The sequence below is a fragment of the Gobius niger genome, assembly GCF_951799975.1.
Source record: "Gobius niger genome assembly, chromosome: 22".
In the NCBI taxonomy this organism is placed as follows: Eukaryota; Metazoa; Chordata; class Actinopteri; order Gobiiformes; family Gobiidae; genus Gobius; species Gobius niger.
The window spans coordinates 12,232,644-12,259,462 of NC_136873.1; the positions used below are offsets into that span (position 1 = coordinate 12,232,644).

At 41.2% G+C, this 26,819-nt stretch overlaps 3 protein-coding genes across 4 annotated transcripts in view; 2 read left to right on the top strand and 1 right to left on the bottom strand.

The window, feature by feature from the left end:
* Nucleotides 1-474: 474 nt before the first annotated feature.
* Nucleotides 475-9,181, bottom strand: haus7 (HAUS augmin-like complex, subunit 7). Its single transcript, XM_079581045.1, has 9 exons — nt 8,950-9,181; nt 7,400-7,515; nt 7,267-7,337; nt 7,139-7,200; nt 5,424-5,614; nt 4,228-4,336; nt 2,075-2,284; nt 665-776; nt 475-585 (listed from the first exon to the last, which is right to left on the bottom strand). The coding sequence occupies exons 1-9, from the start codon at nt 9,004-9,006 to the stop codon at nt 524-526; spliced, it is 990 nt and encodes a 329-aa protein (XP_079437171.1). The 5' UTR covers nt 9,007-9,181; the 3' UTR covers nt 475-523.
* Nucleotides 9,182-9,192: 11 nt separating this feature from the next.
* Nucleotides 9,193-12,988, top strand: las1l (LAS1 like ribosome biogenesis factor). Its single transcript, XM_079581044.1, has 4 exons — nt 9,193-9,353; nt 10,428-10,639; nt 11,427-11,701; nt 11,837-12,988. The coding sequence occupies exons 1-4, from the start codon at nt 9,220-9,222 to the stop codon at nt 12,884-12,886; spliced, it is 1,671 nt and encodes a 556-aa protein (XP_079437170.1). The 5' UTR covers nt 9,193-9,219; the 3' UTR covers nt 12,887-12,988.
* Nucleotides 12,989-15,619: 2,631 nt separating this feature from the next.
* Nucleotides 15,620-26,819, top strand: part of sephs3 (selenophosphate synthetase 3) — a 40,008-nt gene continuing 28,808 nt past the window's right edge. For both annotated transcript variants that reach the window (XM_079580844.1, XM_079580843.1), the window contains exons 1-6: nt 15,620-15,981; nt 21,565-21,668; nt 22,968-23,075; nt 24,578-24,732; nt 26,210-26,300; nt 26,373-26,472. In XM_079580844.1, coding sequence (XP_079436970.1) covers nt 15,729-15,981; nt 21,565-21,668; nt 22,968-23,075; nt 24,578-24,732; nt 26,210-26,300; nt 26,373-26,472 — 811 coding nt within the window. In that variant the 5' untranslated portion in view covers nt 15,620-15,728. The remainder of the gene's footprint in view (nt 15,982-21,564; nt 21,669-22,967; nt 23,076-24,577; nt 24,733-26,209; nt 26,301-26,372; nt 26,473-26,819) is intronic.

Here is a 26,819-nt window from a genome sequence, read left to right on the forward strand (position 1 = left end):
CACAAATTTGCTGAAAACCCCCCCAAAAAATGATGGAAAAAAAATCTGATGACGTGAGGAAAAAGATCCATTTAGATGAGTTTTGTAGATCTTAGCTTTCAAATGAGGCGTTACACTGGCCTACAGGATTTGGGTAAAGCTGAACTGGAGAAAATGCTCTCGGTTCAGGCGGGAGTTAAGAGGTTAAGTTTCTACTAAATGAAAACAAAAGCACAAATTGTCTAATCACAGGTTTGTTAGCACCAGAGGTCCCTATGCTAAAGTGGCATTGAGGCTCCTCCCCCTAACTCCTTCCTAACTGACAGCCCAATTCGGAAGCTTCTTGTCATGGGGGGTCACAGTCCACTTTTACAAACATGTTCTGAAATGCGTGTGATTCAGTCAATGAGCTTTATTATATTTAATACATTAGACAAACATAAACGGTTATATTTCCCCCAATACTCGGAGAACTGAGCCACTCGTTAGTAAAGGTTTGTACGAAGTTTAAAAAGGATTATTGTTAAAGTCTCCAGGTCGTTTGCTAAGAACGAGGCAGCGAGAGGAAGTCCCTGTAGCGCCTCGACAGCGCCTCCAACTGGTCGGCTGTAAAAAAACAAAACAAATAAAGGCACTGACATTGTGGATGATTCAGAGTTTATTCCAAACGTCCGGTTTCACTCACGCAGCGGGTGCTTCGCTCCTCGGCTCCAGTACCGCGGCTCGGTCTGCAGGTGGCGCACTTCTGCAGTCAGCGCCCCAGACGCCTCTGACAGTTCGTCCAACGTCTCCAGCTCCTGCGAGAGAAGACAAAAATTTACCTCTTAACTCCCACCTGAACATGTTTTCTCCTGTTCTCCAAATCTAAAAGCTTCTTCAAAACAGTGATAAAGAAAATGAGGAGATAAACACAATAAAAAAAAGCGCTACAGTGACCAAAAAAAGCGAATTTAAAAAAATTACAAAAACTCAACAAAAATGTGACAAAAGAGCAGCAAAAAAAAGACAAAAATCCATTAAAAAAATGACAAAAATCCAGCAGAAAAAATGACAAAAATCCATAAAAAAAATGACAAAAATCCAGCAGAAAAGTGACAATAATCCATAAAAAAATAGCAAAAATCCATTAAAAAAATAGCAAAAATCCATAAAAAAATAGCAAAAATCCATACAAAAAATAGCAAAAATCCTGCAAAAAAGTGACAAAAATCCAGCAAAAAAAGGACAAAAATCCAGCAGAAAAGTGACAATAATCCATAAAAAAATAGCAAAAATCCAGCAGAAAAAAGACAAAAATCCATAAAAAAAAATAGCAAAAATCCAGCAAAAAAGTGACAAAAATCCAGCAAAAAAAGACAAAAATCCATTAAAAAAAGACAAAAATCCAGCAAAAAAGTGACAAAAATCCAGCAAAAAAGTGACAAAAATCCATAAAAAAAAGACAAAAATCCATTAAAAAAAGACAAAAATCCAGCAAAAAAGTGACAAAAATCCAGCAAAAAAGTGACAAAAATCCATAAAAAAAAGACAAAAAAATCCAGCAAAAAAGTGACAAAAATCCATAAAATAAAGACAAAAATCCAGTATAAAAAAAAGACAAAAAAATCCAGCAAAAAAAGTGACAAAAGAACAGCAAAAAATATAATTAAAAAGTGACAAAAACACATAAGGGAAATAAAAAGTGATGACAATGGCAAAGAGGAGAGAATGCATTTGGTTTTGTCGGGTGGCAAGAGGTTAAATAACTGTCATGGAGTTTATGACCTCAAAGCTTCATGACGTTTGTTTGTGACTATTTCACAAAAACTTTAATGAAACTAAAGTCCGTGTTTAGTGATTTCATCCTGTTTGAACACTGACCTCCTGTGGACAAACTGAAATAACACTCAAAGGACAAAACACAAACCTGTTCCTTTGAGTTTAAATATGAGGCTCTTTACAACTGTCTCTGGAAGTTATGATGCTTTTAGTCTCTTCTTTTATGTGTATTTAGTTTTTATTAATAGAGTTTAAGTCTCATGATCTACTTTGAAGTAACTTTTAGTCTAATTAATCACAAAAATCGGACTTTGACTGTATTCCGGCCTCTTCTTACCGCGTTGAGCGCCGACAGCAGCCCGTGCACTCTCCTGAACACGTCGGTCTCGGGGCTGAAGCCAGGGGGCGCTCTGTTGCAGTAGGCTTTCAGGTCGGTGTCGTAGACGTGGCTAAACGCCGCCATCATCTGGTGGAGGTCGCCCGCCGCCACTCGCAGGGCGCTGGGGGAGAAGCCGGCCCCGGACTGCGGGTCCTTCAGGAAGTCACACTGCAGGAATAAGAACAGAGAAAGAGGAGCAATATGGACCTTTAGGAACGGGACGAGGAGGCACTGTGAAAGCCAACGCTGTTCCAACTTAAGCAACACAAAGCCTTCAGAAGAAAGATGGAAATTAACTTACTAAACTAAACTAAAGCATGTTAACTATGCTCATTATTAAATTGAGTACTGACATGTTTTTTGGAATAGCCTATGGCAGGGGGGCCCAAACTTTTTGTCTCCGAGGCCAAAATGAAAAAGTGCCTGTGAGTCGCGGGCCAAACACGGCGATGTCAAGCACGAAAAACACATATAACTGCAAATTATAAAGCTACTTTATTTTATTTACTTTTAATGTTGTCGATACATTTGCATTTGTTTCTACCTATATTAAAACAAATGGTAACTATGGCAAAAGCCTAATTTTAGTCCAAATCAACCATTGTAGCAAAACAAAAAAAACACCTGTATCTGCAGCACCTACAGTAACTTTACCTCATTCGTTCACTCAAAGAAAATGCCACATTAGATTATTTTGAAAGTGTCAGCTCAGCATCAATTATTTTATAAGTCACTTTTTTTAACAACCTTTGCAAAAAAAATTGAAAAACTGTGAAAGTTGATGCTACAACGCTCTGTGATTGATAAATACCAAGACACCACAACAGTGTTTCCTTAACTTTGCGAAAGGAGTGAAACAGCGCCCCCAATTTGCCGCTGGTGGTCAAAAAGTGTACTGCATCCATATTTACCATTGAGAATGAATGGATTTAAAGTAATGTGTTTGTATTTGTAATTGTTTCCGCGTCTGTGTGTGCTTATGCAATTACCCGCCCTATATAAGGGGGAGAGGGGGCACTCGGGTGCTAGTGTTTAGGTAAACATCCCTTGACCGTGTCTATGGAGCCCTGAAAACCTGTGTATTTGTCGATGGCTGTGAGGTAAGCCAGATAAACCTTTGGAACACAGTATTCCGCCTCATCACTGAAGCCAGAGCGGAGCTTTGCACAGGGCAAACCCTGGCTGCTACAACCTTGAAGAAATGACTTCTTAACCCCCACTTTAACCCCTTAACTCCCACCTGAACCAAGCACATTTTCTCCAGTTTGGCTTTACCCCAGTCCAAAAGCTTCTGGAAAAAAGGTGAGAAAATAGCAACAAAACTGAGACGAAAACAATGATGGAAATGTGACAAAAAAGTGAGAAAACTTTGACAAAAGATGACAAAAATTTGATGAAAAAATGACAAAAAAAATGACACAAAAAAATACAAAAAAAGGACAAAAATTTGATGAAAAAATGACAAAAAAAATGACACAAAAAAATACAAAAAAAGGACAAAAATGTGACAAAAAATTACAAAAATGTGACAAAAAATGACAAAAATTTGATGAAAAAATGACAAAAAAATGACGAAAAAAGGACAAAAATGTGACAAAAAATGACACAAAATGTATGAAAAAATGACACACAAAAAATTTACAACAAATTGACAGAAATTTGACAAAAAATGACAAAAAAAGTAAGAAAAAATTAAGAAAAAAATGATTAATATATGACAAAAAGTTAAAAAAAAAAATTAAGAAAAAAAATTACAAAAAAGTTACAAAAATGACTTGAATACCAAAAAAAAATGATGGAAAAAAAATGTGATGACGTGAGGAAAAAGATCCCTTTAGATGAGTTTTGTAGATCTTAGCTTTCAAATGAGGCGTTACACTGGCCTACAGGATTTGGGTGATGTTCGGCTTTACCCAAATGTAAAAACTTTTTTTTTTTTTCACTTTTCATTCACTTTTTATTGTTTCATGCTTTTTTTGTGTCCCCATTCTCGTCGTATTCTCGTCGTATTATCGGAGCTGATTTGCATCCGTTGTCCCACACTCGCACTCACACTCTCAGTCATCCCGACCTATTGTACATGTTTTTAGTGGATACATGTAAAAACAAACCTCTGCGTGGAGCTGATCCAGAGTGGACTGTGTTGAAAGCAGCAGAGCAGTGACCTCGGACTCTTCTCTCGGCGTCTTCTGAGCGGCTTTTGTTCCTTTGTACAAAGCTCTGACCGACAGAAAACAAAGGGCAGATTAAAGTTACAATATTACAACGAACACATAAATACTAAAGCTGCGCAATTAATCACAACCGAGTAAATCTGAAGCGACTCCATTAACCCCTTAACTCCCACCTGAACCGAGCACATTTTCTCCAGTTTGGCTTTACCCCAGTTCAAAAGCTTCTGGAAAAAAGGTGAGGAAATAGCAACAAAACTGAGACGAAAACAATGATGGAAATGTGACAAAAAAGTGACGAAAAATGTATGAAAAAGTGGCAAAAATGTTACAAATATGTTACAAGAAAATTGACAAAAAATTGAAGGAAAAAATGACAAAAAATTGACGGAAAAATGACAAAAAATTGACGGAAAAATGACAAAAATGTAGCAAAAAAAAGACAAAAATTTGATTAAAAAATTGACGAGAAAATGAAAAAAATGTGACAAAAAAAGGACAAAAAAAGGACAAAAAAATGATGAAAAAATGATGAAAAAGTGGCAAAAATGTACCAAAAAAGGACCAAAAAATGACAGAAAGTGACAAAATATGATGAAAAATTGACAAAAAAAATGACGAAAAAATGATGGAAAAGCGGCAAAAATATGACAAAAATGTGACCAAAAAATGTACAAAAAAAATGACAAAAAATATACAAAAAAATGACGAAAAAATGATGGAAAAGTGGCAAAAATGTCACAAAAAATTGACAAAAAAGGACAAAACAATTTACAAAAAATGACCAAAAAGATGACCAAAAATGAAGAAAAAATGAACATTTGACAAAAAGTGACAAAAAATTTACTATTTGACAAAAAAACTACATGAGTATGAGTTGAAACCCCCCCCCCCAAAAAATGATGAAAAAAAAATCTGATGACGGGAGGAAAAAGATCCGTTTAGATGAGTTTTGTAGATCTTAGCTTTCAAATGAGGCGTTACACTGGCCTACAGGATTTGGGTAAAGCTGAACTGGAGAAAATGCTCTCGGTTCAGGCGGGAGTTAAGAGGTTAAGGTGAAATATCCTGTCTTATTACTTATTGCTCTGGATGAACGTGTTACAAAAGGCTGGACAGTTTGGTTCAGTTCCTACCTGATGTGAGCCGGCCACGGGTCCAGCTCAGGCGTGAGCATCAGGCGGAGCTGGGGCAGGCTCTCGGGGGAGTAAAGCTCGTTCAGGAGGAGCTCCACGTCCGTGTGGTTTTCACTCGACTTTCCGGAATCGGGAACGAGACTCAGGAGCTGCTTCATGAACTGCAGCTGCCTGAGGGGGCTCTGGGCTCCCTGCAGAAAAACACACACACTTTACCTCAGGGTTATGGCTGCTGAAAGACATGTGTATCGACCAAACTAAATGGATGTGACATGGCCTTCTTCGGCTGTATTACATATTTGTGTGTATGTGTGGTGGTTACAGTAAAAGTGGTTCAGGTGGGGGTTAAGAGGTTAATGTATCAGCAGCTTTTTATCATCTAAGATCAGAGGTATATAAACTGTAAGACTGTCAGAGCTGCAGTATATCCAGAACGCTGCTGACATTGCTGTAATACCTCCCCCTGGTGGCCAAGGGCGACTCCAAGAGACAAATTGATTCTAAAGGGGACTTTAACCCCTTAACTCCCACCTGAACCGAGCACGTTTTCTCCAGTTTGGCTTTACCCCAGTTCAAGAGATTCTGGAAAAAAGGTGTGAAAATAGTGACAAAACTGAGACGAAAACAATGATGGAAATGTGACAAAAAAGTGACAAAAAATTGAGGAAAAAGTGGCAAAAATGTCACAAAATATGCCAAAAAAATACAAAAATGTGATAAAAAAAAATTGACGAAAAAATGACAAAAATGTGACAAAAATGACAAAAAATGTGACAAAAAAATGAAAAAGAAAAAAGACGAAAAAATGACAAAATGTGAAAAAAAAATACAAAAATGTGACAAAAATGTGATAAAAATTTGACACAAAAAATTTGACACAAAAAATACAAAAAAAATACAAAAATGTGACAAAAATGTGATAAAAAATTTAACACAAAAAATACAAAAATGTGACAAAAAAATTACAAAAACGTGACAAAAATGTGACAAAAATGTGATAAAAATGTGACAAAAAAAATACAAAAATGTGACAAAAAAATTACAAAAAAATACAAAAATGTGATAAACATGTGACAAAAAAATACAAAAAATGTGACAAAAAAATTACAAAAAAATACAAAAATGTGATAAAAATTTGACACAAAAAATACAAAAAAAATACAAAAATGTGACAAAAAAATTACAAAAAAAAATACAAAAATGTGACAAAAAAATTACAAAAACGTGACAAAAATGTGACAAAAAATGACAAAAATTTGATTAAAAAATGGACCAAAAAATGACAAAAAAAAATAAAAAGTGACAAAAGTGACAAAAAAGTTACAAAAATGAGTTAAATACCCAACAAAAAAATGGTGGGAAAAAAAATCTGATGACGTGAGGAAAAAGATCCTCTCGGTTCAGGCGGGAGTTAAGAGGTTAAAGAGTTTGTCTGTTTCTAAAAATCGCTATGACCCATGTGACCACGCTGGGGGAGGTGAAACACTTTTAACTGTTTTTTGTTTATCAGCCCAAAATTTGGAAGCATTTTCAGTACATTGACTGACTCCAGAGCCTGTCAATCAAGCTCAATCAAGGATTCTTGAATTTTAGACTTTTTAAGGATACCCTGTTTCTTGTCATTTTATGTAACTATGAAGCACTTTGAACCTTTGGACCTTGTGTATGAACTGTGTCTCTGTCTAAAATAAACTTGCCTAGTCACAGAGTCTTACCCGGATAAGATCCACGTCTGTAGCTTTGCACAGCAGCAGCTCTTGTCCAAACGAAGCCATCTCTGTGAAGATAAAAACATAAATGATTAACTGATGCTGCGTCGCTCTTGTGAGGGTGCGAGTGATACCTTTCGTCAGAAGATCGGGGTCTTTGGTTCTTGCTGCCAGTGCTTTACAATTCAAGAAGTTCGGGTTGATGCTGAAATTACAAGCAGATGTTTACGGCGTGTTGTTTTGTGTGTGTTGGTTGTTTTAAGTCACCTGCTGCAGATCCAGGCCAGGATGTCGGTGCGGTGTTGGGAGGGGGAGCACAGCAGCTGCAGCATACTGTCCTCCTCCTGCAGGAAAAGACCCTCCACCAGGGGGCAGGACGCAGCCTACGGGCACATTCAGAAGAAACATACACTGCGTTCCAAATTATTATGCAAATGACATTTTCTAAATTGTCAACTCAAATGAGAGACAGCATCATGTTTAAGTCTTTACCTGGTAGAGGATCATTTAAATGTGGTGGAAAAAACGTCCTAGTGATAACAGTATTTTTTTCAAAAATAAATATAGTAAAAACCTCAAAATCCACTGTTCCAAATTATTATGCAACTCATCGTTTCAATACATTTTAAAGCTCGTAAATAACTGAAAATGGTCACCTCAGGTCTTATGTGTAACAGGATTTTAGAGGCAGTTGTGGTGAGCAGGTCTGGGCTCATTCTACACATTAGGACATTGTTGGAACATGTAGGGGGAGGAAAACACTTAGTTTTAACATTTAAACTCCTTATAGTCCCTTTAACTGAGAGCATTTTCTCCAGTTCGGCTTTACCCAAATCCAAAGGCTTCTTGACTGGAGAGCAACACTGTAACGCCTCATTTGAAAGCGAAAATCTAGAAAAGTGATGGTAACTTTTTGTCACGTTGTCGCTGCATTTTTGTTTGTTGTTGTTTGTTTTTGTTGCTTTTTGGTGTGTTTTCATCTCTTGTTTTTCAGGGTTTTTTGTCTTGTTTTTGTTGTTTTTTTCATCGCTTTGTCGTCACGTTTTCGTCACATTTTGTTTTTGGATGCTTTTAAGCTTCTAGATTTGGGTAAAGCTCGGTTACGCCAGGATAGGCGTGAGGTAAAGTGAGAGGCCAGGCCGGTGGCCCTAGAGCCAGTGGCCCTTCTGTGCTCTTCCAGAATGGACATGTGGCCAGTCCGCCCCTGATGCCAGCTCTGTGTCACAATAAAATGTTAGTTGTTCGGTTAGAATTGTATAGAATTATTACATTACATTATTACTTCTTTTTTTTGACATCAGGGTAAAGGCCGGACTGAGTCATCTCGCGGGCTGGATGTGGCCCGCGGACCGTATTTTGCCCAGGTCTGGTGTAGAGTCTCATTTGAAAGACCTACAAAAGTGGTCATAACTTTTTATGTCACGTCGTAACCACGTTTTTGTTGCTTTTATTGTCGTGTTTTCGTCACTTTTTTGTTACGTTTTGTCAGTTTTTGTTCCCATTTCATTGCTTGTTTTTTTCGGTCACTTTATTGTCGAGTTTTCGTTGCTATTTCGATGCTATTTTTTGTTGAAGCTTTTAGATTTGGATAAAGCCAAACTGGAGAAAATGCACTTGGCTAAGGCAGGGGTTAAGAGCTTAATAAAGGCTATTATTAAACAAAACGTAAAACAACCAGTACGTGCACAGACTGCGATTATTCTGTCTTTTCTAACCAAAACAGCCGCTACATCCGCTGACTTTTACACGCGACATTTCCACAACAGCAAAAACGTGAATAAAACTCCCCTCAATGTGGATAAAAGGCTTCAGTTTACCTGTAATAAGCTGTAAATCTGACGTGCGAGTTGTTTTTCTTTCGAAGCCCCCGCCATTTCCACCACCAAAACCAAAACAACGGTCGCGCTGTATTGACGTCATTTCCTGGTTACGGTGTAAGCTAGTCGCTAACATCAGGCAACGTGAAATTATCCCCCGAAATTGAGTTTTTCCTGGACCTTTGCCTCCGGTAGCTGCGGGTTTTGATGTGTTTCTGTCTTTTCAGTCGCGGGTTTGTGTCTTACGTGTTTGTTTTTGGGTTTTTAGGAATGAAGAGAAAGCGGAGCGCGGAGGAGAAGAAGCGCCATGTGATGGTGGCGTGGACGAACAAGGCGGAGTGGGACCAAGTGCGGGAGAACCTTTACTCCAGCGACGCGGCCCTGCAGAAACGCGCTCTCGGCAGGTGAGAAAGAGGAGCTAAAAGAAACACCGCCATCTTGTTCATCTTTTAAGTGATGCATCGGTTTATTAGCTAAATGTGACACAGTGAAGGGGATCTCCATGGTAACGCAGGACAGTCTGCGCCATTCTGGGGAATAACAGACCCCTGGACTTCTAGTTGGCAGAAACCTATAAAGATATCTATGAAACCTCTTAACCCCCACCTTAACTGGTCACATTTTCACCAGTTCATTCGTTCGTCCATCCATCCATCCATTTTCTTGGATGGATGGCTCCTTTTGACGTGAAGGAGCAGTGACTCTACTCTGAGCTCCTCACCCGATCTCGGAGGGTGTGCCCAGCCACCCTGCGAAGGAAGCTCATTTCGGCCGCTTGTATCCGTGATCTCGTCCTTTCGGTCATGACCCAAATCTCATGACCATAGGTGAGGGCGGGAACGTAGATCGATCGGTAAATCGAGAGCTTTGCCCCCCGATCCGTCTGTCCATCTCACGCTCCATCCGTCCCTCACTCGTGAACAAGACCCCGAGATACTTGAACTCCTCCACTTGAGGTAAGGACTCCCCACCGACCTGTAGAGGGGAAGCACCTTTTTCCGGTGGAGAACCATGGCCTCGGATTTGGAGGTGCTGATCCTCATCCCGGCCGCTACACACTCGGCTGCAAACCGCCCCAGAGCAGCTGAAGGTCCAACAGAACAACATCATCCGCAAACAGCAGAGATGAGACTCTGAGGCTCCCAAACCGGACACCCTCCGGCCCCTGGCTGCGCCGAGAAATTCTGTCCATAAAGGTAATGAACAGAACCGGTGACAAAGAGCAGCCCTGAGGAGACCAACACGCACCGGGAACAGGTCTGACTTACTGCCGGCAATGCGAACCAAGCTCCTGGTCAGGAGCCAGTTCGGGTTTACCCAAATCTAAAAGGTTACAGCCTGTAGACCAGAGTAACGCCTCATTTGAAAGCTCAGACCAACAAACTGATAGTTGCATTGTTGCCACGTTTTTGCTTTCTTCATTGCTTGTTTGTCATGTTTTAGTCTCGCCATCATTGAATCCCCGACCTCCTCCTCAGGATCTCCGCGTGGAGAAGCCGCTGTGGGCGGAACCTGCCGGTGGCCGTGGACTGCACAGCAGACCTGGTCCGGTGCCAGGTGCCGGACCGGTGCGCCCAGCTGGACGGCCTCGCCCTGCAGCTGATGTACGGGACGGCCCTGACGCGGTTCGTGAACCTCATCACGGAGAAGCAGCAGGGCCGCATGGCTCGGCCGCTCCACCAACTCGCTGGTGAGTCCAGGGGGCCATGTAGCAAAGATTATGTCACAATTTAAAGGTGCATTATCAAACTTTTTATGTGATTTTTATTTTTAATTTATCAGTGGGTGTTTTACCTTTACTGGCCCTGCAGCTGTATGAGTGATTATCATGACGCCTCGACTTTCCAGCACAGTGGACTCTATGAAGCTCCAGGATAAACTGTTTGTAGAGTTTCAGGTCGGTTTTCACTGCTGAATGATGCCACTGATGGGAAGTAAATGTGCCATGCTAATCACTCATACAGCCCTGGGTCACATGAAGGTAATTTACACTCAAATATCAAGTGTTTTTTGCATAAAAAGCTCCATAATGTATGGTCAAAAGCACAACATGACATTTCCGTTAAGTCCCAGATTTTATAAACCCACAGGCCCTGATGCTGCTGCCTCCATAAACCTTTTTTTTCCCGCTATGTTGCCAAGCTCTTTGTTTCATTAAAGGAAAAACAAAGTTAAGTTCACCACAGTCTAGATCCACTTTTTGTCCAGTTCACTCGAAGTTGGCTTTTGAGCTTTTAACCGCGCTATTTTATTGTTCCCTCGCAAAAATCAGACCTTGGGGATCATTCACTAAGCGTTTGCTGTTGTGCAAAAGGAGAAGCCTCGCCTGAGCCGAAGGGGATCAGTACCACAGTCATTTGTGCACTTTAACGCATGCACCTTTCTCTCATTTACATATACAATTTGCCCTAATACTGTAATACTGTCATTTGAAATTCGGTGTCACACTCTGACATGACGCCTCTCTCTCTCTTAAGGTAAACTGAAAATCCCCGTGTGGATCGTGTACTTGAGGCACGGCTTCACCCACGGGACGATGCCGAGTCTAAACTGGTGCCGTAAAGGCTGCGTGGCGGCCCTGGACTGGCTGCAGCAGCACTACTGGTCCCGGCAGCTGGGGGGCGACTGGGGCCCGCAGTCTGACGAGGAGGACGAGGACGACGGCAAAGACGAGGTCACGCGGCAGAAGGAGATGGAGGCCTACAAGAAAGTCCGCGAGCTGTTGATATCCTACGAAAGCGAACAGTACCAGGTCCGTTCAGAATCTGCGTCCGTCTGTCTCTTCTGTCTTGTTATTAATCCTTTATTACTGTTTTGTCGTATGAACTCTGAGTTACTGTTTAGTGTGAAATGTGCCCTTTAAATAAACCTGCCTTCCCTTTGCCAGGTCTTTGAGGGCGACTCCGCGGGCAAAGAGAAGTGGCCCGCGCCTTTCGCAGAAATGAGCTGGATTCTGGCTGAGATAAAGCAGCTGGCCCTGGAGTCGTGTGATCTCCTCGTAGATGTTTTGCTGGAGGATGGGTTCCTCATGCCCACGTCGGAGCAGCTCCACACGCTGGGCTGCGGCGCTTTCGATGCGGCCGACGCAAACCCTCAGATTCCCCAACCCTTCCTGCGCTTTTGGCTCCCCCTCCTCAGAACACTCAACTCCCTCGCCTTCATACACCTGTTCCTGGAGAAGCTTTTCACGGAGCTGAAGCACCTTTGCGGCGACCCAAACGACCACCGAGCGTTCTTCATCTGCGCTTGGATTTCCGAAATCATTCTGTGCAACGGCAAACCGTCCGACTACCACTTCGAGACCAAGGGGCAGCGGAAGGCGCGTCTGAAAGATCGTATTTTCGTGAACCGCGTCCCGCTGAGGTGGCAGCAGCTCCTCGCCGCGTGCATGGACTCTCCCTGCGTCAGCACCCCGCACCTGCTCAAGCTCATCCTGGCCGACATGGAGCACCCGTTACCGCTCGAGACGCAGGAGAACCTACTGAAGCTTTCCTCCATTTACACCCAGAACGAACTTCCCCCGTCCTCGCCTTCGCCGCGCAGAGACCAGCCCGTCTACACGCTGGAGAGCTTGCACGAGAAGCTCCAGCGGTCCAGGCAAAGGCGGAGCCGAGAGCTGCAGGGGAGCGGCTCTCAGCGCGAAATGTCCGACACCGACGCGGAGAAAGTGCGGCTGCTCAGAGGTTCCGCGTGGCAGCTGTGCACAGACAACACCCTGTGGAAGAACTACCCGCTGGGGAAAGTGCCCGGACAGTCAGACGACCCGGACTGTCTCATGCTGGAGAACTTTACCCTCATGGCGTTTCCAGACCAGCCGGTGGACATGGAGGCGCCCAACCTCCACCCGCCCAGAGCCGCGGCGCCAGCCAAGTCTGAGGGCCTGCTCTGGAGCCCCAGCGACATCAGCAGAATCAAATCTGGAATGAAACTTTTCTGAAACACTCTTGTATTCCTGATAACTTCTTATTGTTAATATGAAATAAGTTCAAAACAATGAGATAATGGCAACATGTGTGGACTTTCCTTCTGGTCGTTTACCTGCTCCATCTGTGAGAGAAACTCTGTTCTCTGTAAACAACCGTAATCATGTCTTTGGTTAAGCTACTGTTTGTCGTTTGTGTCACGCTGAAACTGAGTCATAAACACTTAGACACATTAAAAACAAGCACTTTTGCATTTTGTTCAGATCTTTCTCAGGGTTTCCCAAACTTTTTCTTCCAAAGTTTCCACGCAAACCATCCTGGATTCCCAATGTAAAACCGTATTTGTTATATGGATAATTTTAAGCAAGAGAATCTGGATTAGTAGCATGTATTTACTATGTTCACCTGAAATCTCTGCTGTTTTCAATGAAGTATATGTTGAAATCATCGTGGGACTGTCGGCTCAGAAGCTGCCGACCCTCACTTTGGGAATCACTGCTCGTCAGATGTAGTTTATCCCCGGCCCTGGTCATAAATGGGGATGAACCGGCCCCCAGTTTAACGGTAATATTGCAATAAAGCAGCTGCTGTCGTGGAAAGAAACAAAGTGTAAGTGAAAGGACACACAGTTCTGATTATAAGTTGGAAAAATTATGGAAAAAAAAAACATTTTGCATGGTTCGATCTCAACCAGGTTCCAAATAGAACTTAATAGAGGAAGAAGAAATGGTAAAATTAAAGCTTTCATTGAAAACGACATTGAAATAGTCTGTTTTGCAGGGGACTTTTTGTTTGGATCGTTCACTTTTTGGTTCCAAAGCGATGGCGAGCTGCTCAAATAAACTAAACATAAGCTTTTGCATCAAGACAAAGACAGGCAGAAAATGACATTGAATCAAGCTCAATCAACGCTGAGGGCGCTGCAGCACCCCCTGGTGGATAGTTTGTGAACTGCAGGCAATATCAACCCCTCAACTCCCACCTGAACCGAGCACATTTTCTCCAGTTTGGCTTTACCCCAGTCCAAAAGCTTCTGGAAAAAAGGTGTGAAAATAGCAACAAAACTGAGACGAAAACAATGATGGAAATGTGAAAAAAGTGAGAAAAAATTGACGAAAAAGTGAAAAAAAATTTACTAAAAAAATGACAAAAATGGACAAAAAATTGACAAAAAAGTGAAAAAAAATTGACGAAAAATTGAGGAAAAATGGACGAAAAAGTGACAAAAAATGTACAAAAAAATGACAAAAATAGAAAAAAAATTGACAAAAAAGTGAGAAAAAATTGACGAAAAACTTAGAAAAAATGGACGAAAAAGTGATAAGAATTTGACAAAAAAAAATCGAATAATTTGACTAAAAAGTGACGAAAATTTGACAAAAATGAGTCGACTGCCCAACAAAAAAAAGTGATGAAAAAAAATCTGATATGAGTAAAAAGATCAATTTAGTTTTGTAGGTCTTTCAAATGAGGCGTTACACTGGCCTATGGGATTTGGGTAAAGCTGAACTGGAGAAAATGCTCTCGGTTCAGGCGGGAGTTAAGAGGTTAATAAATAGGATTCATGCACAGAAAAAGTATTTTGGGGTTAAATGTCCCTCAGCGCCCCCTAACTAAATATTCTTCCCACGGCTCTGCATTGAATCCACATTTTAACACAGATTTGTCCTTTTAAAGCACGTGTGTCAAGGTCAAGGCCTGAGATGAGTTAATGTGGCTCTTTGAGTCTCTTGCCCGTTCCTGTGCGGAGTTATGGATTTTTGAAGAAATAACCTGTTGCTCACTCCAGCCACTAGGGGGCAGCTTACTTTTTCTTTTAAAAGGAAATAATTCCACACGTCCAGCAGAGGGCACTGATTCACGTCTCAGGAAAACTCGGGGCGCAAATAGTGAGGAAATTATGAAGAAGACAAGTTGTAATAATCCACAATACACAGATTTCACGACTCCATAGACCTCACGTCATCAGATTTTTTTTCCATCATTTTTTTGTTGGGTATTCAACTCATTTTTGAAACTTTTTTGTCATTTTTTGTCACATTTTTTGTAATTTTTTGTCACTTTTTATTACATTTTTGTCATTTTTTTGTCACATTTTGTCATTTTTTTTGTCAATTTTTTATCAAATTTTTGTTATTTTTTTGTCACATTTTTGTCATTTTTTTGTCAATTTTTTTTAAAATTTTGGTCATTTTTTGTCACATTTTTGTTATTTTTTTGTCACATTTTTGTCATTTTTTTGTCAATTTTTTATCAAATTTTGGTCATTTTTTTGTCACATTTTTGTTATTTTTTTGTCACATTTTTGTTATTTTTTTGTCACATTTTTGTTATTTTTTTGTCACATTTTTGTTATTTTTTTGTCACATTTATTGTCATTTTTTTGTCCATTTTTTATCAAATTTTGGTCATTTTTTTGTTACATTTTGTCATTTTTTTGTCACATTTTTGTTATTTTTTGGTCACATTTTTCATAAATTTTTCGTCACTTTTTTGTCCCATTTCCATCATTGTTTTCGTCTCAGTTTTGTCGCTATTTTCACACCTTTTTTCCCAGCAGCTTTTGGATTGGGGTAAAGCCAAACTGGAGAAAACGTGCTCGGTTCAGGTGGGAGTTAAGGGGTTAAATTGTTCGAAATAAACTAAAAAAAAAATCATACATCTGGCAACCCTGTTTGGCCGCTAAAACCAAAACACTGCCACTCCCATCCAGCAGGGGGCAGCGCGGACCTTCGCAGCGGCCACAGGAAAATAACCAGGAAGCGCTTTGACAGAGACCCATTCATCCATCCAGAGCGCACCGTGAGAGCGCACACCGACCCAGACCCAGAACCACAGCCCCGCAGCCCCGCAGACATGTCCGCGTCCACCTCCCCGCCAGGCCCGGGAGAGGACGGCCTGTTCCGGGGATACAAGCCCTTCCAGCCCGAGGAGCACGGCCTGGAGCGCGGCTTCCGTCTCACTGCCTTCTCCGAGCTGAAGGGATGAGGCTGCAAGGTCCCGCAGGAGGCTCTGCTCAGGCTCCTGTCGGGACTGCAGCACCAGGGGCCCGCCGATGGAGAGGGGGGCCCCGGGGACACGGAGCTGGAGGCGCCCGGGCCCAGGCTGGGTAAGAATGAGAGAGATGAGACGGATGATTGTGCGGGGGGAAAAGGTCTGACGTGCTGCTGCGTCCGGGCTGTTAGCGGAAGTAGCTCTGCACCTGCTCACCTGAGACCAGAGACTTCAGACCTCAGACCTCAGACCTGAGACCAGAGACTTCAGACTTAAGACTTAAGACTTAAGACTTAAGACCTCAGAGCTATAACAATGTTACATCAATAATAATCAAATATATGACCCATTAAGTACCACCAGGACCAGAGCCAGAGCAAACGAGGAGTCCACGGGTCTAAAATGGAAGGGTTTACCTATTCAACTTAAAGTGATAGTCTGTAAGTTTTCAAAGTAATAATAAATAATCATTCCTCCCCATGTTAGGAATTTGTCTCATACTGGTGTAAATGAAAACTCACGTGCAGGAAGTAACAAACTGAACCCGGGTCTCTGGGGACGCTGCGGAGGAGCTGATCCGAGCGTAACTTTGACACAGATTTAGCCACTTTTCAAACTTCCTGTGACCATATTTGGAAACAGGGCAACAAAGTCTCCATCGCGTCTTCAAAGCACGTCCAGCTGCTCCGTGTGCAGGTCAGTCCCACGCCTCAAAATAACTCCTCCCATCAGCGCGAGCGTCTCGTCTTCTCTCGGGTCAGTCTCATGATCGATCACAAACACAAACGCTCCGTCTAAACTCGCCTTTTACACGAGATAACAACAAATAATCCGGTCCGGTAAAAACTAAACAGAAACCTGCAGTGACACTGACGTCAAAGCTCCGCTAACAGCAACGAAACACTTCCTGTTGTCCCGACACAATAAAAGGCGTCAATGTTCCAGCCGCTGGGAGAGGGTTTGAAATGTTAATTAACAAATGAACCTAATATTTTAGGTGCAAATGGACACAAATCTCGTCTTTCTGAGTTTTCCTGGTCGTCCGTTTTGCTCAAATAGAAATAAAGGCCTGTCTCTAATTGTGGCCTGGTTCCAATAAAGGCCTGGTCCCAGATGCCCTTGAGTAAATAAAGGCCCCGGCCGATATTAGAGCATTTACGGTAGTTGTCATGTCATTTTTGCTCTAAGTTAGTCTGTATTCACTAGAAAATGATTAATCGATTACTGAAATAGTTGACAACTATTTTAGTGTGTTTTTGTCACATTTTTGTCATTTTTTGGTTGAATTTTTGTCACATTTTTGTTGAATTTTTGTCATTTTTTGGTTGAGTTTTTGTCACATTTTTGTTGAATTTTTGTCACATTTTTGTTGAATTTTTGTCACATTTTTGTTGAATTTTTATCATTTTTTGTTTAATTTATGTCACATTTTTGTTGAATTTTTATCATTTTTTGTTTAATTTATGTCACATTTTTGTTGAATTTTTGTCACATTTTTGTCACATTTTTATTGAATTTTTGGTTGAGTTTTTGTCACATTTTTTTCCAGAAGCTTTTGGACTGGGGTAAAGCCAAACTGGAGAAGATGTGCTCGGTTAAGGCGGGGGTTAAGAGGTTAATGGGACTGAAATGTACAGATGTTTCGACTCGATTCGCTGACTCAGGCGCTGTGGTTCTGCCTGTTTGCTCCTGCACAAAAGAGGATTGTCTGTTCTGTTGGCAGAGTGAGGAAGCGCAGGATCGATGTTTTGCCTGACAAAGCGTGACTTGGCTTTTTTTTTCCCTGCAGGGACCAAGTTCACACACACAAATATCGGCTCCACACTGACGGTTACGGCTCTTATCTTTCACAGCAAACGCCCTTTGACCTCGGCCTTTAAAACCGTTCAAAACCAGGCATTTGTATCTTGTTAGGAGTTTTAGATCTGCCATTTTTCCACTGGGATTTGACATTAACGTGAGCCAAAACCGGGGCAGTGAATGATTTGTGTTTTGCAGTAACTCTTTTACTCCCAGACGTCGCCTTGGCCGGTTGATTTTTGACACAGGGCCTCATTTCCTCCTTTAACCTCTTACCCCCCGCCTGAACCAAATGCATTCTGTCCTCTTTGGCCGTTATATAGGTCTGTGTAGCACCTCATTTGAAAGCTAAGACCCACAAAACTGATATTTGTCCTCGCATTTTTGCTGTGTTGTGTAACTTTTGGTTAGGTTTTATTTTTTTCTCATTTTTCTTATTTTTTTGTTTTGAATTTTTGTCACATTTTTGTTTAATTTTTGTTTAATTTTTGTTGATTTTTTGTCACATTTTTGTTGAATTTTTGTCACTTTTTGGTTGAATTTTTGTCACTTTTTGGTTGAGTTTTTGTCACATTTTTGTTTAATTTTTGTTGAATTTTTGTCACATTTTTGTCACTTTTTTGTTGAATTTTTGTCACTTTTTGGTTGAGTTTTTGTCACATTTTTGTAATTTTTTTGTTGAGTTTTTGTCACTTTTTTTTCACATTTTTGTAATTTTTTGGTTGAGTTTTTGTCACTTTTTTGTCACATTTTTGTAATTTTTTTGGTTGAGTTTTTGTCACATTTTTGTTGAATTTTTGTTGAATTTTTGTCACATTTTTGTTGAATTTTTATCACTTTTTGGTTGAATTTTTGTCACTTTTTGGTTGAGTTTTTGTCACATTTTTGTTCAATTTTTGTCATTTTTGTTGATTTTTTGTCACATTTTTGTCATTTTTTGGTTGAGTTTTTGTTGAATTTTTGTCATTTTTTGTTGAATTTTTGTCACATTTTTGTTGAATTTTTGTGAACATTTTTGTCACATTTTTGTCACTTTTTGGTTAAGTTTTTTTCACATTTTTGTTGAATTTTTGTCATTTTTTGTCACATTTTTGTTTATTTTTTGTCACTTTTTTGTTTAATTTTTTCACATTTTTGTTGAATTTTTATCACTTTTTGGTTGAGTTTTTGTCACATTTTTTTCCAGAAGCTTTCGGATTGGGGTAAAGCCAAACTGGAGAAAATGTGCTCGGTTCAGGTGGGAGTTAAGGGGTTCAGTAACTACTTTCTAAATAAACTGCAACACCCCTGAGGTAGGGGGTACAAGGACGACCACTGAAAGGCCCAAGGGGTTCACAAGACAATAGAGGTTGGGAAACACTGCTTTAGAACATGCAGCCCGTGACTCAGATTCTGGTACTTATGATTGGGGTTTCTGGTTCTTGTGATTGGGGTTTCTGGTTCTTGTGATTGGGGTTTCTGGTTCTTGTGATTGGGGATTCTGGTTCTTGTGATTGGGGTTTCTGGTTCTTGTGATTGGGGTTTCTGGTTCTTGTGATTGGGGATTCTGGTTCTTGTGATTGGGGTTTCTGGTTCTTGTGATTGGGGTTTCTGGTACTTGTGATTGGGGTTTCTGGTACTTGTGATTGGGGTTTCTGGTTCTTGTGATTGGGGTTTCTGGTACTTGTGATTGGGGTTTCTGGTACTTGTGATTGGGGTTTCTGGTTCTTGTGATTGGGGTTTCTGGTTCTTGTGATTGGGGTTTCTGGTTCTTGTGATTGGGGATTCTGGTTCTTGTGATTGGGGTTTCTGGTTCTTGTGATTGGGGTTTCTGGTACTTGTGATTGGGGTTTCTGGTACTTGTGATTGGGGTTTCTGGTTCTTGTGATTGGGGTTTCTGGTACTTGTGATTGGGGTTTCTGGTACTTGTGATTGGGGTTTCTGGTTCTTGTGATTGGGGTTTCTGGTACTTGTGATTGGGGTTTCTGGTACTTGTGATTGGGGTTTCTGGTTCTTGTGATTGGGGTTTCTGGTACTTGTGATTGGGGTTTCTGGTACTTGTGATTGGGGTTTCTGGTACTTGTGATTGGGGTTTTCTGGTACTTGTGATTGGGGTTTCTGGTACTTGTGATTGGGGTTTCTGGTTCTTGTGATTGGGGTTTCTGGTTCTTGTGATTGGGGTTTCTGGTACTTGTGATATGGGTTTCTGGTACTTGTGATTGGGGTTTCTGGTTCTTGTGATTGGGGTTTCTGGTTCTTGTGATTGGGGATTCTGGTTCTTGTGATTGGGGTTTCTGGTTCTTGTGATTGGGGTTTTCTGGTACTTGTGATTGGGGTTTCTGGTTCTTGTGATTGGGGTTTCTGGTTCTTGTGATTGGGGTTTTCTGGTACTTGTGATTGGGGTTTCTGGTTCTTGTGATTGGGGTTTCTGGTACTTATGATTGGGGTTTCTGGTACTTGTGATTGGGGTTTTCTGGTACTTGTGATTGGGGTTTCTGGTACTTGTGATTGGGGTTTTCTGGTACTTGTGATTGGGGTTTCTGGTTCTTGTGATTGGGGTTTCTGGTTCTTGTGATTGGGGTTTTCTGGTACTTGTGATTGGGGTTTCTGGTTCTTGTGACTGGGGTTTCTGGTTCTTGTGATTGGGGTTTCTGGTACTTGTGACTGGGGTTTCTGGTACTTGTGACTGGGGTTTCTGGTACTTGTGATTGGGGTTTCTGGTTCTTGTGACTGGGGTTTCTGGTTCTTGTGATTGGGGTTTCTGGTTCTTGTGATTGGGGTTTCTGGTACTTGTGACTGGGGTTTCTGGTACTTGTGATTGGGGTTTCTGGTACTTGTGACTGGGGTTTCTGGTACTTGTGACTGGGGTTTCTGGTTCTTGTGATTGGGGTTTCTGGTTCTTGTGATTGGGGTTTCTGGTACTTGTGACTGGGGTTTCTGGTACTTGTGATTGGGGTTTCTGGTTCTTGTGATTGGGGTTTCTGGTACTTGTGACTGGGGTTTCTGGTACTTGTGACTGGGGTTTCTGGTTCTTGTGATTGGGGTTTCTGGTTCTTGTGATTGGGGTTTCTGGTTCTTGTGATTGGGGTTTCTGGTACTTGTGACTGGGGTTTCTGGTACTTGTGATTGGGGTTTCTGGTACTTGTGATTGGGGTTTCTGGTACTTGTGACTGGGGTTTCTGGTACTTGTGACTGGGGTTTCTGGTACTTGTGACTGGGGTTTCTGGTACTTATGACTGGGGTTTCTGGTACTTGTGACTGGGGTTTCTGGTACTTGTGACTGGGGTTTCTGGTACTGACTGTTTGAAAGTGTCCGGTCTGTAAAGTGCTGACTCCTGTGTAGGGCTGTGCAATTAATCGAAATTTGATTACGATTTCGATTACAACAGTAAACGATTACAAAGTTAGCATAATCGCAAAAAAATCGATTATATATATATTTATGTATATATATATATTTTTTTTTTACAATTTTTTTTTTTTTGCAAAGCAGACTTGCGTTATTTCAGGCCGCTGGGATTATTTTCCCTTCGCTTTTCCCGTGCCACGGCTCATGCTTTTGTCTGACATAAAAACAAACGGCGCTGTGTGATGATGTCATCAGGCCGCGCCGCTCAGTTTACTTGCGCAGGTGTGAGGGCTGGCCAGCAGGGGGCAGGTGTGAAACAGGGACCTCTCTTTAATCGAGGCAAACTTGAAATCATTTGTACTTTTATGACTTCAGAAAACATAAAATATCATCAGTGTTTTGATTAATAAATAAATAGAATAAAGATAGACTTTTTTTTTAAAGGCAACAAATAATCGTTTGAATAATCGTGATTTCAATTATGACAAAAATAATCGTGATTATTATTTTTTCAATAATCGAGCAGCCCAACTCCTGTGGTGGTTCTGATCATGCTTCTCTTCTGCTCAGGCGTCGGGATGGACTGCTGCGTGATCCCTCTGAGACACGGAGGACTCTCGCTCGTCCAGACCACAGACTTCTTCTACCCGTTAGTGGAGGATCCGTACATGATGGTGAGCCGCTGCCCCCCCCCGACAAAAGCTGTAACTCTGTGAAGCACTTTGTGACCTTTGTATGTGAAAGGTGTTGTATAAATAAACATTACTTACTATTTACTACAAGAAAATCAAACTAAACAACTTTTGTATCATTACTGCCCAGACCTTTGCTTCCTGAGGCTACAGGAAGAACTGATACCCTAATTACCCTAATCAAAAAGCTTCTTGGGGAAAAAAAGCACCAAAACAGAAAACAAAACAAGAGAAAACAAGGAGGTAAACGCAACAAAGATGTGACAAAAATGTGACAAAAAAATGACAAAAATTCAACAAAATTTCAACAAAAAATGTGACAAAAATTCAACAAAATTTCAACAAAAAATGACAAAAATTCAACAAAAATTCAACAAAAATGTGACAAAAATTCAACAAAATTTCAACAAAAAATGACAAAAATTCAAAAAGGTGAGACAACACAGCAACAACGCGGAAAAGATCTGTTTTGTGGGTCTTAGCTTTCAAATGAGGCCTATATAATGGCCAAGGAGGACAGCATGCACTTGGTTTAGGCGGGTGGTAAGAGGTTAACCCGAGATAATTTAATGTGGCCCTTTGAGGAGCATGTCAAAAAAAAAAAAAAAAAGTCTCTAGCCCTTTCCTGTGTTATGGATTTTTAACGAAATAACCAGTTTGCTCACTCCAGCCACTAGGGGGCAGCTTAAATTAAAAAAAGGAAAGAATTCCACACATGTCCAGCAGAGGGAACTGACATAATAAGAGATCTGGATATGGTGAGTCTGCCCTAGGGCGGCTGTGGCTACAATTGTAACTTCATCAAGTGGGAAGTGAATGAATAATGACTTTATGTAGCACTTTCAGGAATATGTGACACAGGCTCATGAAGTGCAATGAGTGCCACAGTCCTTTACAATATATGCGGCCCGCGACCCGCCGGGGGGGGGCTGAATTTCGGCCCTCGACCCAAGCCCCGACCCCCCCTGGACTAAACTCTCCCCTTATTTTATGGCGTCTGAAATCCCTGCTGCATTGCCGCGCTCCGCCGTGTTCCTCGCGCTTTTTCATTCACAAATACCGACATGTTTGGTATCCACGTGACGCACGGAATCCCCCCGACAACACCCTGTAATCCAAATATGTTTTCATGTCAATGTCAACTTTATTTGTATAACACATTTAAAAACATCCGCTCAAAGTGCTGAACTCTGGTCTTTATTGGGGCACAGTATCAAAGTGAGAGTAAAAATGTCCAGTTTTTGTGTTTTCTGACCTCGTCTCTGTGGTTTCCGTGTCCAGGGGAGGATCGCCTGTGCCAACGTCCTCAGTGACCTGTACGCCATGGGCATCACGGAGTGCGACAACATGCTGATGCTGCTGAGCGTCAGTCAGAAGATGAACGAGAAGGTCAGTGAGACGCCATCCTCACGGAGCCGCGGGCCAAATTTGACCCGCAGAAACAATTCCGTTGGCCGCCAGAGAGTGACCTACTTTAGCGCCACGTGTGGTTAATAGTAGCTCTCTTCCATTCATCCTCAAAGGTAAATTTGGATGCAGTACACTTTTTGGCCACCCGCGTCAAATTGGGGGCGCTGTTTCACTCCTTTTGCAAAAGTTAAGGAAACACTGTTGTGGTGTCTTGGTGTTTATCACAGAGCGTTGTAGCATCAACTTTCACAGTTTTCCGACTTTTATTGCAAAGGTTGTTGACATTAACAAAGGTACATGTTAAAAAATGACTTATAAAAGAATTTATGCTGAACTGACACTTTCAAAATGATCTAATGTGGCATTTTCTTTGAGTGAACGAATGAATGAGGTAAAGTTGCTTTGTGCTGTAGATACAGGTGTTTTTTTTTTTTTTTTTTACATTTTGCACTATATTGCAACAATTGCTGATTTAGTTCTACTAAAACTAGGCTTTTGCCTCAGTTAACATTTGTTTTAATATAGCACGTTATTTACATAGATAGAATCAAATGCAAATGTATAGGCTATCGAAAAATAAAATAAAGTAACTATTATTATATGCAGTTATATGTGTTTCACGCTTGACATCGCCGTATTTGGCCCGCGACTCACAGGCACTTTTTCATTTTGGCCCTCGGAGACAAAAAGTTTGGGCACCCCTGGTTTAAAGAGGGGGTATTCTGCTTTTTTCAGTCCCATAGCACCGTCTGTATCACACTACAATGATGAGCAAACCTTCTGTTGGTCTGTAAATGCAGTAAATTAGAATAACTGCCTTGTATAAAATGTCTCTCTCAAAATGGCTGTAGTGAATGTCTTGAAATAGGCCTCTGTCTCTTTAAGAACCTCTGAGCCTTTAGACACGCCCCCTCCACACGCTGTCTGTGGCATCAGTGGGGAGGGGGTTCTGCTGAGGAGCAGTGGTTGGTTACTCGGCTGGTGACGAAAGCTCGGAGGCGTCTCCAGGAGGTGGGGGCGTTCCTAGGAGGACTCAGGCAAACCTATCCCTAAAATGGCCGCCATCAGAGTTTTTACAGATTACTCAGAAATACGTGAATGTGCCAAGGCAACACTTCAGCCATGTTTTTAATGAGGGAGTGACAGAATAACATGATGGAAAGCTTGAAAAAGTCCATTTTGCATAATGGACTTTTTCCTTTAAGGAAATGTAAATGAGTAAATTAACTAATTTACAAACCAATCTGCTGTGAAAAAGTCAGTATGTTGAAGAAAATGCCTTGTACTCGTATCGGCATGCACTTAAATCATAGTACTCGTATCGGTTTTAGACAGAATTGGTATCGGTGCATCCCTAATGCAAACATTCAAACTCTCCAAAATCACTGTATTGTTCAGCTTCACAGGCTTAAAGTCAGTTGAAAATCTTCTCTGGATCCGTTTTTGATCGGTCTCTCTGAAGGTGTTGTGCCTTTTGTCAGGACCGCGAGCGCGTGATGCCGCTGATGATCGAGGGTTTCCGTGACGCGGCGGAGGAGGGCGGGACTTCAGTGACCGGCGGACAGACCGTGGTCAACCCCTGGATCATCGTCGGAGGCGTGGCTTCAGTCGTGTGTCAGCCCAACGAGTTCATCATGTGAGTGATGATCGTTAAAGGTGTTATAGTTCAGTGTAATCCAGATAGAGTCAAACGATTCTTTTTAGTGGACTGTAAATGTAGTCAAATGTGTTTAACCCCTTAACTCCCACCTGAGCCGAGCACGTTTTCTCCAGTTTGGCTTTACCCCAATCCAAACGCTTCTGGAAAAAAGGTGTGAAAAAGCAACAAAACTGAGACGAAAACAATGATGGAAATGTGACAAAAAAGTGAGAAAACAAAGTGACGAAAAATTGATGAAAAAGAGGCAAAAATGTCACAAAAATGTCACAAGAAATTGACAAAAAAAATGACACAAATGTGACAAAAATGTGTCAAATAAATGACCAAAATGTAGCAAAAAGATGTCAAAAAATTTATGAAAAATTGACGAAAAAATGACAAAAATTTGATAAAAATTTGACAAAAAAGTGACGAAAAATTGATGAAAAAGAGGCAAAAATGTCACAAGAAATTGACAAAAAATGACCAAAAAAATGTGTCAAATAAATGACCAAAATATAGCAAAATAAATGATGAAAAATTGATGAAAAATTACCAAAAAAATGACAAAAATGTTACAAAAATGTGATAAAAATGTGTCAAAACAATTGCAAAAATGTGAAAAAAAACGACAAAAATGTGATAAAAATTTGACAAAAAAGTGACGAAAAATTGATGAAAAAGAGGCAAAAATGTCACAAGAAATTGACAAAAAATGACCAAAAAAAATGACTAAAATGTTACAAAAATTTGTCAAATAAATGACCAAAATGTAGCAAAAAAATTATGAAAAATTGATGAAAAATTGACATAAAAACAACAAAAAAGTGAGAAAACATTGACAAAAAAATGACAAAAAATGGACGAAAAAATGACAAAAATGTGATTAAAATTTACAAAAAAGTTACAAAAATGAGTTGAATACCCAACAAAAAAATGATGGAAAATAAATCTGACGTGAGGAAAAAGCTCCTCTCGGTTCAGGCGGGAGTTAAGAGGTTGAACCAATGAGCACCTCATGGATGTATGGTCCTCATGGAGCTGGCATTGCTGTAATACCGCCCCCTTGTGGCCAGGGGCGACTCCAAGAGACACTTGGGAGCGTTGATTCTAATGGAACTTCAAACGTCCCATTAGAATCAAGAACAGCTCAAAAGTCTGGCTCCATAGAGTTTTCCTCCCATGTGACCCATGTGACCACACTGGAGTCATGTTTCTTCTCTCAGAGCACAGACCTCAAGCTCTTAAGTTCATGTTTCACTTTTTATAGTTAGTCTGTCAAAATGTACCTTTGGTTTAGTTTTAGTTTTAGTTTTAGCTGGTGTAACATTAACCTGTTGCTTCATAGTTTGTGCTTTAGCTGCTTCTTTCCTCTAGTATTTGCCTTGGCACCTCATTGAGAAGATGTTCCAGGCCAAGATAAAGCAGGAGATGTTTGTGTATTTTTAACACTGAGTTGTGGTCTTTGCTTCAGGCCTGACGGAGCTGTTCCCGGGGACGTCCTGGTCCTCACCAAACCTCTCGGGACGCAGGTGGCCGTCAACGCTCACCAGTGGTTAGAGCAGGTACAGACTGTGCCCCGGAACGACTGCACAACACAAAACGACCTTCTGCTGAACGTCTCTCTCTCTTTTCAGCCCGAACGATGGAACAAGATCAAGCTGGTCATCTCCAAAGACGAGGTGAAGGAGGCGTATCAGGAGGCCATGTTCTCGATGGCCACGCTGAATCGCACAGGTGAGGTCTTCAGCTTTTACTCGAACAGATCATTTCACTGGTAATGGTCACGATCAGGAGCTTCTCTGTCAAGGCTCATTACTGGGGAACAGCTCCCCCTGGTGGCCGTGTTTCAGCCCTTTGTGACTTTGTTGCCTGGCTCTGCCATGCTCTTCCCTGTCCATGCCACGCAGGGAATGAGTCTGGTCACGGAGCAATTGGAGCAGTTTGAAGGGGCGGGCCAAACGCGCACAGATTGTCGGTGATTCGGCTTGTTGCACAATGTGGCTATGCTAGTTCCTCTGAGCTGAAGCTGTGGGCGCTAGTACTTCCTGTTCTTATTCATTTCCATTAAGATTAGCTTAGAC